The sequence below is a fragment of the Squalius cephalus genome (genome assembly GCF_949319135.1).
Source record: "Squalius cephalus genome assembly, chromosome: 10".
Lineage (NCBI taxonomy): Eukaryota > Metazoa > Chordata > Actinopteri > Cypriniformes > Leuciscidae > Squalius > Squalius cephalus.
This window is the reverse complement of record NC_137131.1, coordinates 41,436,796-41,451,032: the sequence shown is the minus strand read 5'-3', so window position 1 is coordinate 41,451,032 and position 14,237 is coordinate 41,436,796. Positions and strand designations below refer to the sequence as shown.

At 34.3% G+C, this 14,237-nt stretch overlaps 1 protein-coding gene across 6 annotated transcripts in view; it reads left to right on the top strand.

The window, feature by feature from the left end:
- The first annotated feature begins 1,264 nt into the window (after positions 1–1,264).
- The window catches only part of st3gal3a (ST3 beta-galactoside alpha-2,3-sialyltransferase 3a), a 54,578-nt gene continuing 41,605 nt past the window's right edge, over positions 1,265–14,237 (top strand). The window contains exons 1-3 of one of the 6 annotated variants that reach the window (XM_079882921.1): positions 1,284–1,374; positions 9,842–9,990; positions 12,999–13,046. In XM_079882921.1, the coding sequence (XP_079739047.1) occupies positions 9,873–9,990; positions 12,999–13,046 (166 nt within the window). In that variant the 5' untranslated portion in view covers positions 1,284–1,374; positions 9,842–9,872. Of the gene's footprint in view, positions 1,375–3,836; positions 4,101–9,841; positions 9,991–12,998; positions 13,047–14,237 lie in introns of those variants that run through there. The other 5 variants (XM_079882924.1, XM_079882920.1, XM_079882923.1 and 2 more) reach the window with 5 other exon arrangements.

The window sequence follows — 14,237 nt, the reverse complement described above, 5'->3', positions numbered from 1 at the left end:
AAATCTCGAGCTTTCGGCACGTTTCTTCTGCCTCTTGTTTTGCTTTCGAACATGAGCCTCGTTCTCACTGCACTTCTGAATGCAGAGGCTCTAGGACTTCCATATATGTATTTTGTAAAAAAAAAAATCATTAATGTGCATCAGTAAAAGATGTGAGCTGACATGGTTCTTATGCTGAAGTGTCTTTTTTTTTTTTTTTTTTTTTTACTTGCATTGCAAAACTAACTTTTTAACACGGTATTTTCAGTTGCAGACAGACTGTATGTTGCGTAAACCATACCTGCAAATCCGTCGCCTTTTGGCAAATTTTTCCATTCTGACAATTAAATAGCATGATTTATTTTATTTTTTTTATCAAAACTTGTTTTATTTAACCTTTTAAATCATAGCTTTACAGTTATTTTATGTTACCATAGACGTTGGTGTCATTTCATTATAATGTGGCTGCAATGTAGTTCTATTTTAATTTTTCGGGACACTTTGAACTGCTGATTCCAATAAATTTTTTGAAGAAATATTCCCCATCCATCACCTTTTTCACCAGTCTGGAGTTTGCAGGTATGATACAGTTATGTTAACTGTAAATAACTTTTATTGCATTTTATTTCACAATCAATTATATGGCCAGAAGGAGTTAAAAAATATATATTTATGTCAGTTGTTTGAAAAATTTGTTTGAGTTTTAGCTGTGAGTTTTTATTAAAACTGATATTCAGAATAAGTGAAAACATTTTGCATACAAATTTAAATAAACACTTCATGTATTTATAATAAAGTAATAATCAATATTTATCTATCTATCATTTAATAAAGCATTGCTTTCCTGAAATGTACTATAAAAATGCAGTGACAACATTTCAGTCATGTGGTGTCTGATAATAATAATAATAAAAAATAACAATAATAAAACATTTGATTAAAGGGATAATGTATCAGCTTTGAAAAAAATCTTGTTAAATGTGTTAATTAAAAAAGCACACATATATATTTGTCTATTTATTTTGAACTTGTATTCACAATCTCTACTCCTTGTATTAGTTCTGTTATACTTATATTAATTCCCATATGAAAAACTAATATTAGTCAATTAAATGCATTGTGATGCATGGTATCTACATGGTACTGGTGGTCAGATGTGACATCAGTTTCGAGTATTTATCATGTCGAGATAATGAAACCACAGAAGCAGAGAAACAGGAAGGGTTTCAAAGGGAAGCCTGCCAATAATGTAATAAAGAAATGATGTTTGTAAAGTGACGCCCTTATTTATGACATGTTCATACAGACAGAAGCTCTATTCAAGTATTTCGACAACATGTTTCGTTGTGATGTGGAAGTTTGCCGATCTGTCTGCTATAGAAAAAAAGAAAGAAGGTAGGCAAGTAGGCTTATCTCTCGTTAATAAGGCAGGCCATAGAGGTCTAATCTGCTGCATGTATTTCTTGATGCCTAAATCAGCATGAGGTGAAAGCTCAGAGACCAGTGTGGGTTAAATGTGTTTCCTGAGGGTTTCACAGTACAGCAGCCTACAGGCTCAACTTATGCCCACAGGAAACCTCAGTGTACATCTCCATGTAGTGCTCTTTTCAAAGCAGTCCTTGGTTAAAAACACACTGTGGTGCTCAACAATTATGGGGCAAGAAAGACTCGATCTCACGAGCATTTCCACTGAGAGCGACTTCTCTGGATGTCATCAGAAAGGACTTTCCCCACTGAAAGGAAAGACTAGAAAATGTCTGCATTCATTTGTGTGTTTTAAGACGTACAAAGTTATGTAGAGCTAAAGATATGTGAGTGGGCTGATTGTTATATTTTTATGTTTATATGAAATCATAAAAGTCATGATACGTGGTTGGCGTCATCATCAACACAGACAGATGCACATGAATGGTAAACAATTGACTTCTGTATACTAGCCCAATAAAACAGTGATTCATAGTGCTATAAAAACTACTGTGGTATTAGATGAATATCATGGTAGGTAATCAATATTATATTCACATACCATGGCTTTAAGCATCGGGTTTACCTGGGTAGATTTCCAAAATATCATAGTAAAATGGCACCACTAAATTTAATGCTTGTTTGTTAATGACAGATCTAGTGTTACGGTCTTTATCTGGCTATACTTATCATTACACCTGCTTCATTTGCATAATCTCTGTGTGCTGATTGCTATGGAAGTCCATTTCTGACACATAAGAAAAAAAATCATGCTTTGGTAAATTAGTTATGGCATACTCAGTCATTCTGTGATAATAAAAAAGTACTTAAGTCATAATTATGATTTTAAAAAAGTCCTTTACGAGATTAAAATTCGAAATTATGTCATATAAGTAATACTTTTAACAAAAATGGAAACTATAATTATGATATAGAACTTCGCATGTCTGTCATAATTGTGACTTTTTATTTCACTCATTACTTGGTAGGCTATGTCATATTTATGACTTTAAATGAGAATTTTGACTTTTTATGTCAAAACTATGAAATATAACTTAGTAATAACTCCGACCTCTAGTTCATAAACGCCAGAGGAGAACTGGCCCCCGACTGAGCCTGGGTTCTCCCAAGGTTTTTTTTTTCTCCATTAGGTCACCTGATGGAGTTTTAGGACACCATTAGGTCACCTGATGGAGTTTTTCGGTTCCTTGCCACTGTTGCCTTTGGCTTGCTCAGTTGGGGATATTTGGGGATATTTAATTTAATCAATCAATCAACAATACTATTGATCAGCATTACCAAACGTGGACGTTTTCCACTAGAAACAAACATTGATGTATTATTTTAATTTAATACTGTGAAGCTGCTTTGATACAATCTGTATTGTGAAAAGCGCTATATAAATAAACTTGACTTGACTTGAGTAATAACTCCGACTTTTCGTTTTCTTAAATTTCAGTTTATCTCATATGACTTAGTTTGTCATAGGCTAATTATGATTTATCAAACCATTATTTTAATTTATTTTTTGTTGTTGTCAGAAATGTAAGTTAGCAGAACTCAAAAAATGTAAGGCAATCAATTGCCTCATTTTTTTTAAGTTTTGAAATTCAACGTTTAAGTAAGCAGAACTGGCAGATTTTAAGTTTGTACTTAAACATTTCAAGTTAAGAACAATTAAAGTCAGAGTACACTATTTCATACATTTAACTTAAACCTTCATGTAATCTCAATGTGAACACTTTCATTAGTATTAACTTATAGTTTTAGCAAGCTAGTTTGCTAACATACTATTATGTTATCATGCTAACAATAGTATGTTATACAGTAGCACTTGCTGCATGAGTGCAATAATATAAAGATTTTATTTGCTCTCAAATCAAGCCGCATGCACCACTTGCCACCATGATGGTCACTATCCTAAAACCAACATTAACAGAAATTCTTCTAAATTAGCATAACAAAACATTAATCAATACTCAATCTCCCACTTAACATTAATCTTGCACAAAAAACAAACAAAAAAAACATTATATTACACTTAATTTTAGCATTTACTCTCCCATTTAAGTGCCATCGGCAAAGCATGCTGGGAAATAGACATCCCAGCCGTTTCAATTAAACTTAAGTTTGTTTAAATTAAAATAAATCATTTCATAAAACTCAAAACAATGAAACAGTTCAGTTTACTTATATCAGTTCTGTGAACTTGAAAGTAAAAGAAAGTGCTAAATACTCATAAAAGTTAATTTGACTGAACTAATTAGTTTAATTTAAGTTTGTCCTACTCAAACCACTAAATTATTTTGAGCGTTAGGGTTTAGAAAGTGTCTTCCATCCTCTATGTGGTAATAGTGAATCATGTTTTATGGACCTGTATGGTGTGTATTCGGCTGTGCTCAAGCCAATAGCTGTTCAGAACACAGAAGAAACCCTCCTCCTCCTGAAGCTTCTCAACCTAATTTTATATGGCATGAGATCCGTTTGTTTCCCTTTACTTCACTTCACTGCACTGCACTCTGGGAAGCGAGCTGATAAACGCAGCCGAGAGATATAAGAAATGTTTTTTCCGTTCCCCCAGAAGAACCGCAGCGAGCGTCGCCTGAGACAGCGGGGTGTTTGTGGACATGTTTTCATTGTCGCTCCGTTTCTGTGAGGTAAGTTAGGAGTTAGCCAGCCTGTCGACACACACACGCTAAATGTTTTATTGACATTTTGTGTCTTGTAACAGCCGTGGTGTCAGGTGTATCTTATTAGGACTGCGTATAACCGTGTGATTGTGTAATTAATTTGTGTTGAACGGGAGTTGTTGGGCTAAAGGTAATAATCATTGGTGGTTTGAGGTTAGCAGCAGCTAACGTTAATGCGCTAACCGGATGCGTCTGATACCGTTAGCTGACGGACATAAGAGCGAGCGGTCACCGTGCGGTTTCCATTGGTTACACGGTTTGTTGTTTATGTGTTTTAACGATGAAGTTAAGTTAACATAGTTGTTAAAGTAGTGCTGTGTGTGTTTTGGATTTTGAGGTCTTTGACGCAGTGAAATGAGTATACTAACAAAATCACCCAAAAAGTAATATGGCAATGCAGCGTTTTAGCATCATAGTAAGTTAACGTTACCATGTGTTTGGAAATGCATCATAATAATTACATGAAATACAAATTCTGTGAAATCTAAATAACGTGGTGTATCGAAAAAGTTCCAGTTATTTAATATTATAGCCTACACAATATATTTTGAAATGTAAAAAGATTAAATATTTAACGTTATTGTTTTATCAAAATTAGATTTGTAATATAATATATATATATATATATATATATATATATATATATATATATATATATATATATATATATATATATATTATGTATATTTATTTCTTAGTATAATTAGAAAACAACACGTATTACAATATTTTATAATATAATTTAGTGTTTTTTAATACAATTAAATATTTTATATTATTGTAATTATTATAATATACAGTTACATAAGTTTGGATGCATTGCTATTTTTAGTTTTTTTTTTTTTTTCAAAAGAGAGAAATCTCTTGTGCTCACCAAGGCTGCATTTATTTGATCAAACATACAGAAAAAGCAGTAATATTATTAGAATTTAAAATAATGGTTCTCTATTGTAATATACTTTAAAATATCATTTATTTTTGTGAGTCAAAACTCTGCTTTTTATACAGTCTCTTACACTTTGCTCAACCATTGGGCATTCGTTAGGTCATCTCTAACTAACCCATTCCCTTCTTGTTCCCACAATTAATCGTCTTTCTTGGATCCATTTCCCATAGTGGTGAGCCATCACCTGGTTTCTCATATAAAATTCACTCTTATAAGGTGTTTGAACATAATTACGTGTCCACAGTGTGTGTAAACAACCAGTCTAAAATGGTTCATATCAAAACAAACTCCTTTTTTTATAATGTCCATACATCATAAATAGTCTCTCCAAACATTCTCCAGTTTTGATGTTGCACTTGCTGGCAAGTACACTGTCTGCAGCCTGCAGAACCGGGGGTGCACCTGGGGCACCACGTGCAGCCCTTCCCATAACGGCTCTCACTGGTTAGTGACACATTAATGACGTCGACGCCACGGTAAACAGGAAATATAGTTGAAAACCATGCTTATGACTTATACATGGTAGTATAAAACAAAACTTTGAATCCGGAAATTATCTGGTAGTAATATATAGTATTTTATAAATATTGTTCTTTTTTGGAAACCGTTTCATTATGAACATTTCCAAGCAATAATCCAGTTACTTCTTTTGACTTGTCACATTGCAAATGTCAACGAACTTAGTTTCAAGTTATTTTTATTCATTTTAATTTTATTTCAGTATATGCTTTACAGTTACAAGTTAATTTTTAACATGTAAATAAAAGTCGAATATTTTCAGCAAGTCTCAAGATGTTATTAAAATGAATAAATTATGGATTTACTTGATAATGAAAAGGGTTATGGTTAAAATACCAGCATTGTTTGTATATGAATAACATGCCAAGACAATTATTTCATTGTTATTTATTTAGGTATCAAACGGTTTAATTAGTTCTGCTAAAGATAGGTGAAACTTTACATATACATTTCTCTGTACATATACATATCTGTTTGTACAAATTAATTAGATTTTTGTACATTGTACAGTACATCTGTGGTTAGACATTGACATCCTTTACACATTTTCCTCAATCTTCTTTCCCCAGTTCAGGTCACTTGTAGCCAAAAGCACACAGAACAGAACCCTTTCATATGCACATCTAAGATCATGTTAGCCATGATACTGCTTTAGAAAATACAAGAAGCAAGATTTTAAAAAGCCAACCTTACACCCATGAGCCATCATGCCGCACACATTTAAACTTTAACACACTTGTTTGCCTTTTGTGCCTAAAAGGATAGCAGAGAATACAAGTCAAAATATACATGGTAAGAGAAGTAAAAATGTCTTATTAAATGTCTAATACATTCTTTTCAGTGTGCCTCATTTGCCTTTCTCTTGCCCGTCTTTCTTCATCAGACCTGTAATGAAAAGTAGTACAGGAAAGCTATGTGTTTGTACACATTTCTATCAATGTAAATTACTTTTCCATGACTTTTAGGCAAATTTTCATGACCTAACGTTCCATGAAACGTCTGTGTATACATGTAAAAAAAAAAGAAGAAAAATGTCATGTTCAAATGTCAAAAAGCACAGTATATCTTAACTAATTACATGACAAGCTGTGTGGTTTTACAAAATAAACACTGACACACCAGTAAGCCGGTTAGATAAAATACTGTGTCTGACCCTATCAACGGATTGACATTATTACTACTGAATGTAGTTTCATGTTTAATTTAATAAATGTATACTTATTATTATTAATAATAATAATATCAAAATAGCTTACTTTTATTTATTTATTTATTTATATATATATATATATGAAGAGCTCTTTTCCAAAACGGGATAAACGCCATTTTTAAAAAAAATGAGTTTGTCATGTCATTTTGCTGTGTACTGGACCTATTCACTGCTCCATCAACGTTTCATGACAAATCGCTATATTTACTTGTTTAAAATGTACTGCAAGATGCAGTTTCTTTCCAAAACGAGATAAGCGCCAAACCTATTTTTAGCCTAAACGGGATATATCCTCTCAACCAATCAGAATTCGGTGAGCGTTCTACGCAATCCAAATAGGCGGCGATCTGAACAGAGGTTTGTTACTTTGTTTATGTTCATTCATTCCTCAAAATGAGTGCTTTAAACTGTAGTAACACTTTAGATGGCCTTGATGAGCCAGTGAGACCTACACCTGGGGGTAGAAAACGCAGACTGGACAAAGAAAATCACAAAAAACAACAAAAAAAGAAGGTTCGTCACTCGGGTGGCGCGTTAATACCAACAGTGGGATGTCAACACAAAGCTGCCGCCAAAGGTTTCTGTCAGGCCGAGAGGCTGTCGCCGGACGATCTGATGGTAAATTTCAACTATTTTTATGAAAAACAAAACAAGGTTGACCAGGACCAGGCCATACTTCATCTCCTGGACATCACGCAAGTGACAAGGAAGCGTCCGAAAGTCCAGGACATTAACAAACAAAAAGACCGGAACGTATCTGTTAAGTACAGTCTTTTGTGCAACAGACATCCGGAGAATGTGCCCGTTTGCAAGGCGACCTTCATAAAAGTGTTTGGTGAGTACAACTTTCGTTTCAGAATTGACTAGTATAATACTGTTTTGTAGGTTTCCCCCTCGCGATAAAGATATTTTCCTGTAAAGAAGCCTGCTAACGTGACATTAAAAGTACTGAATAGTTCTAATAGCCTAATAGCCTAAATGTGTTACTAAATGATTTGAATGTATTTTTAACATTGTTGTATTTAAGGACTGGTATTTGTATGTGTGTTATTTTTAAATTATTTGTTTTATGTGGTGGACAATATTAGAACATATCACTGGGAATATGTATTTTATTTTTACTATTTATTTTATTTTACTATTTATTTTATTTGGCTTTTATTTATTTCATGCATTTGCACTTATTTAATTTATATTCATTTATACTATGAGTACCTGATTATATGTTGCATGTTCTCTTGTTTGTTTTTTAAAAGACAAACCATCTTTTTTTTTTTCAAAAATTGATGGATTTATAGCGTTTTGAAAAATAAATAAATAAACTTTGAATTTATCATCAACAATATTGTTGTTTGATTTAATAATCATTGTTCAACGTGTTCAGACTGAGCCAAAAAAACATTTTAATTAGGATAAATTGAATATTCACAAAATGTGTGGGTCTAGGTAAAAAATGTAATTTTCCTGAAAACTACTGAAATGGATTTATCCCGTTTTGGAAAAGAGCTCCTCATATACACACACACTTAGGCCTACGATGCTTTTGGGAAACGTTGCTCAGGTTATTTGTGTGATAGTGAAGTTACACAATCTTTTTTTTTTAAATACTTCCTTTTAACATCACACTAAACGCCACTCAGAATTAAAAATTGTAATTAAAAAAAAAAGCGTAGTTTGCCTGTACTCACCATGTTGCGATGAACCGCGGAAATGAGAACCCGCTAGAATCGACGTCATGACTCGACGCCGATGAGAAGAGACGTGCAGCCCCGCCCCGATCTGGAGGCTGCAGCCAGGTGCTTCTCCTGAAGCACAAGGCTCCGCCCTCTTCTGGAAAGGAGCTCATTTGCATTTAAAGGGACACACAAAAACTGTGTTTTTGCTCACACCCAAATAGGGACAAATTTGACAAGCTATAATAAATGATCTCGGGGGTAAAACTTCAGACACATTCTGAGGACACCAGAGACATCTTGTGAAAAGGGGCACATTATGTCCCCTTAATGAATATGCTTTTCAAAAAATATCCTAAATATTCAGAATTAGCCTAACTGTTTAAGTTTTAGGTGTTGATATAGACTTCAGTGTATTTAAAGTCCCCCTGTAGTCTAATTTTATCCCTTAGAGGATCATTTTGGTGATCTTTGATTACATATTTAAAAAAAAAAAATCCTTGGAAAAAGAAAAAATCTTAATGCTTAAAAATAGCTTGAATGTAACTCTACACCCTTGCCTCATTTAGAATACGCGGTTGGTCCTATGAATATCTTGGTTACAAGTTTGTGACAGATTTCAAAGTGTGTTTTTGAGACTGTCTTTGGTTCACTGCAGTTTTAAGGAGAAGATACTCAGCAATTGTGTTGACTTATGAATTCGCACATGGTTTGTCTTAAAGCACATTAAAAACACCACATAGACATATAAACATATAAAGAACTTTAAAACTTGATTTTCACCACAGGGGGACTTTAATGAAAATGCTGAAATATTCATACTTAGAAGAATTTACCGCGGCATCTGCAGTTTTCACCAAAATGTCATAGTTTTAGTTGATGATAATAATGTGGGATCACTTTCAGATGCTGTACAATGTTTTGTTTGGTTTCCTAAAAATGTCGCAACATATTTTGTATTAATTGGTTTTATTCAAGTCAAAAATATGATTAAATGTGACTGGTCGTACAGACAACATGGATAGATCAGGAAAAAATACATCATTTAAAAGGGTCAGAACAATAGGTGACTATAGCAACTAACTAGGGTGGTTTGGTAAATACTGTCCTGGCTGCGCTTCTCCAAAGCATTGTGAGCGAAGTTGATCGTAGAAACCACTGTCTTACGATGCTTTTGAGAGAAACGGCGCTTGAAAGTGTTTGTGAAAGTGAGCTTTATTTCACCATCAGGCCAGTCACTGCATGTTATGAAAGTCTGGACACACCCACATCAATATAGTCTGTCGTTTCTGACCTGTGATGAACTCAGAAACATTTCAGTTTCCGAATTTCTCAATGTGTTTTGTGCTTGTGTTTTCAGGTGACTCGGACCAGATGAAGCCTCGTGTGAGATGATCAGGATGAAGTCCACACGGAGCTTCATTTTTTTGGTTTGTCCCATCATGGTGCTGATATTCCTGTACTATTCCTCTGGCAGACTGCACCTACGGACCTCAGTGCAGAAATCTCGTGAGTTTAAACCTTGTCATTTGTTTTTGTTCTTTTGTCAAATGTGGCACACATACCTTGATGTTTCTAGTAATCCTCAACGCCTTGATTAGCTGTTTAGACATGTTATATTGGACTTTCAGCCCTTCAGAAGCAGATACATGGCTTTAGGTGAATATAAATGAATGTCAGGGTATGAGTGGTTACAGCATGGATCCTTAATTTCATGAGTGGATCTTGAAGTGGTCCAGCAGCTCTAGTTAGTTAGTCAGATGACTGAGTGTGGTGTCGTTTAGTGTAAATGTTTGAAAGTGCACGGGGATCTCTCAAAATGCTTTTGTGCGAGGTTGTTTCTATAATGCCGACAGCTTTTTCATTTCTCTAAACTGTGAATTGTCACAAACCTTTCCCTTCTCTAGATTGGGGTTTTTTTTATATCATAACTGGATTTCCCCCAAATGCCATGACTAAAATTAAGTCTGTCGGTTCAGCAACTCTTCTTCCTGTTCGGCGTCAAATTGCTGGTGAAGTCATGATCTTAAACTGATACGACCCTGAAAAAGAAAAAGGTTTGCTATGATGGCCAGAGGAGGGAGCTAAAGACCCCATCATCACTGACAATATTCACCTCCTGGAATCAGTCAAAAAAAGTACCCAGCAAGCCAAAAAATGGTCAGCTTTGAAGGCAAAATGATACACAAACTGATTATTGCTATGACATGCTTAATATTACCCAGCACATGTGTTTGCTTAGAAAGATCTATCTTTGTCTCTTCACATATTTCGTATTCCCCAAAGGCACCTTGTAGATTTGCAGATGTTAACCGTTTTGTAAAGCGTTTTTGGTTTCGCCCAAACTGTAGTTTCACAGGCGTAATCTAGCACTGCCTCGATCGAATGACACGGTGTAAAAACACAACCTGTGGTGTCGGATGTCATCTCCACCTCAAATCTCAAATGAGATTCATTATATATATCTAATATTATATTATATATAACTGAAGCAATTTGAGTCCTGCAGTTATATTAATAGTTAACAACAAAGTACACTACCATTCAAAAATGTGGGGTTTGTAAGAATGATTTTATGCTCGCCTGTGAATTGTGAAATATGCAATATTGTCAAATTTATTTAAAATAAAATTTTTCTGTTTATTCCTGTGATCAAAGCTGAATTTCCAGCATCATTACTCCAGTCTTCAGTGTCACATGATCCTTCAGAAATCATTCTGATATGTTTAATTTGTGGAAACTGATACATTTTATTTTTCAGGATTCTTTGATGAATAGAAAGTTCAATAGAACAGCATTTAAAAATGTAGAAATCTTTTGTAACTTTATAAAAGTTTTCACTTTTGATCAATTTAATGCATTTTTTGCTGAATAATAGTATTCATCAGGCTAAACCTCTTACTTACCCCAAACTTTTGAATATTAGTGTATATTTTCACATATTATAAATAAATAAATATATGTAAGAGAATCGGTCAAGATGAAATAGCAGATATGTTTGTGATAATGAAAAACCAGAAACGCTATCTATACATATCGGCTCTTATCAATCTTTCTGACAGGGAAGAAGAAAAAAATAACTTTCTCACACTATCGAGTCAGGAAGTGTGACTAGCACTTGGTTTGACTAAACGGCATAAGTAAAAATATGTGAAAATATGACGTTATTACATTAAAGAGATTAAAATGACTGTTGTAGGTGCTGATTAAATCATATTTTGACATATAAAACCAGTTAATGTAGGTGTTACCGCATAAATGCACTTTGATTTTATGTTTTGTATAACCATTTGTGGAGTTCGGGTAACAAAGTAATGGCAAGTAATGAAAACCTTTGTGTTTAAACATACAGTGGAACTGGGAATAATCTCTTTAACTAAGATTGATCAGCATTTGTTAGTAATTCTGTTGCGTTTTGCTTTTTGGCTCAAACAACAGACAAAAGCTTCAGGATATTTTCTCTTTAACCAGGCTGCGTAACTCTAAAATTGAACCACAAAATGCTACCATATTGTTTACCGTGTAACTTGTCTATAAGTGCAAGAACAGGAAATCAGCATTTCTCTGCTCACAGTCACACACAGGTTCTGCTAGTGTTGCTGCAGTGTTTTGCACATTCCTCCGAATATGGTGTGTTTTTCTGAGAATTTTCTTCCTTCCCTCCTTCCTGGCAGAAACGCTTGACTGTATGTCAGAAAAGAGTTTGTTCTTTGCTGTTTTATTCTGGATGTTTGGCGCAACTTTCAAACCGTTTTATCAGATTTTATCAGTCCAACAGATAAAACTGTTTACCAACACTTCTCTTGTAGTCTGTCAATCACCTACCCTGCAGAACACATTTATGATTATTACTATTTTCCATATTTTAGAATAATAGTCAAATCAAAGCCTCTTTATATTTGAGCTGCTTCTTTGTCCTTTGCCGTTCTTGAGGTTCATGAGGTTTTCACAACGTCCCCATAGTGCAGAAGTTCACATGCTGTCATATCCATCTCATTTCAACTGTTGACCTTACTTTTTTTATGTATAGAAATGCATATGATACACATATACAATTTATGTGTGTGTCTACTAAACAAATTTGAAGTATTTAGCAGAGGCTTGTTAAAGTCATGTATCATACATTATATAAACCATATGTCGGCTAAATTGGTTTATTAGCTGGTTCATACATTTGTGACTTTTTAAATGCATGCATTGTGCATTTTCATAGTTTTTCAAGGAACTACAAATGCTGGATGGATTTCTCATTCATGCACCTGATTGCTTTACAGATGAATGCATTTTTTCTATGAGCCTGTACTGTATTGTGCTCTTTGCAGGCCTGTTTGTTTGGTTTAGTTGCAGTGTATTGGTTGATTTGCTAATCCGTGTGTGAGATGTTAATGGCTCAGATCTGCTGTCATCACTCGAGCCCGGGAGCCGCTGTTAAAACTGTTTGCAGAGACACTAAAAGCATCTGAGGTGATGATGATGACATGCCTTCTGTATGCTGAACTGACACTCTTGTGTTTCAGAGGCTGTTTTGGATAGTTTACACTCCGTGGGACGTGTAGTAGTTTCAGGTAGAGGTTCATCCTATATCATACCCTACCTACATTAATGTTGGGAGATTCTGTTTACTGTGTATAATTGCATTATGATGAAGACCGGGGTTAGTTGTCACAAGGTCTTTGTGCATACTTTTTTTATGCTTGTGTGCACATATAAATATATATTTTTTTTTTTATTAGGGCTGGGTATTGACACAATTTTCACGATTCGATTCGATATCAGTTAATCTGGATATATATCATATTTTCTCAAGGAAAAAAAAAACTCAAATAGTGCTGTAAACTGTACAGGGAGTCAGCTGGTACATTACTATAACATTGAAGGTTAATTAACTGATTTGTTTGCAAACACTTAAATTACACACCAGGAAGTTTAATAAAGTTATAATAATGTATAATTACATAATTATGTTTCTACTACAATTCATTTTTTGAAATGTAAACAATTGCAGGATTTAGGCTATTCAAACTTACATTGAAGAACACTAAAAATAAAATAATGTAATATGGTGCATATATTTAGCAAAAATGTTAATTTATGGTCATTGAATGGCTTCTGTGAGGTAAATGTGGCATTACGTGACATTCTGTACAAGCTGTTTTATTGACATCTTTAGGCGGTTGAAACGGTGATTGACCGATTACATGAGACATGATACCGATTTAGGCAAGTCGCACTGTATCTTTCATCATACTTTCTGATAAAGTAGTTAAAGGGGTGGTAAAATGCCCTTTTCACAAGATGTAAAATAAGTCTCTGATGTCCCCAGAGTGTGTATGTGAAGTTTTAGCTCAAAATACCCCACAGATATTTTTATATAGCATGTTAAAGTTGTCACTTTTTGAGGGTGAGCAAAAACGCACCGTTTTGTGTCTGTTCCTTTAAATGCAAATGAGCTGCTGCTCCCGGCACAGAGGGCGGAGCTTCAAGAGCTCCTTCTTAGCAGCTTCGATTACCTCACACACAGACATGCACTGAAAATTTCAAAAACTTTTAGCCTTTTATGTTCAAACTGGAGTCAGACAATGATGGAGAGACTCGAGAAGAAGTGACAACATAGACAACTTTTCTGAATGGTTAGTTGATGAATTTATGTAGCTTATGTGTAGTTATCTTCTAGTCATTGATTAGCATATTCTGTCTTGATAATCTATAAATCGTGTTCCGGGGGCGGGGTTTATGTAAATGTTAGGGTTGGTGAT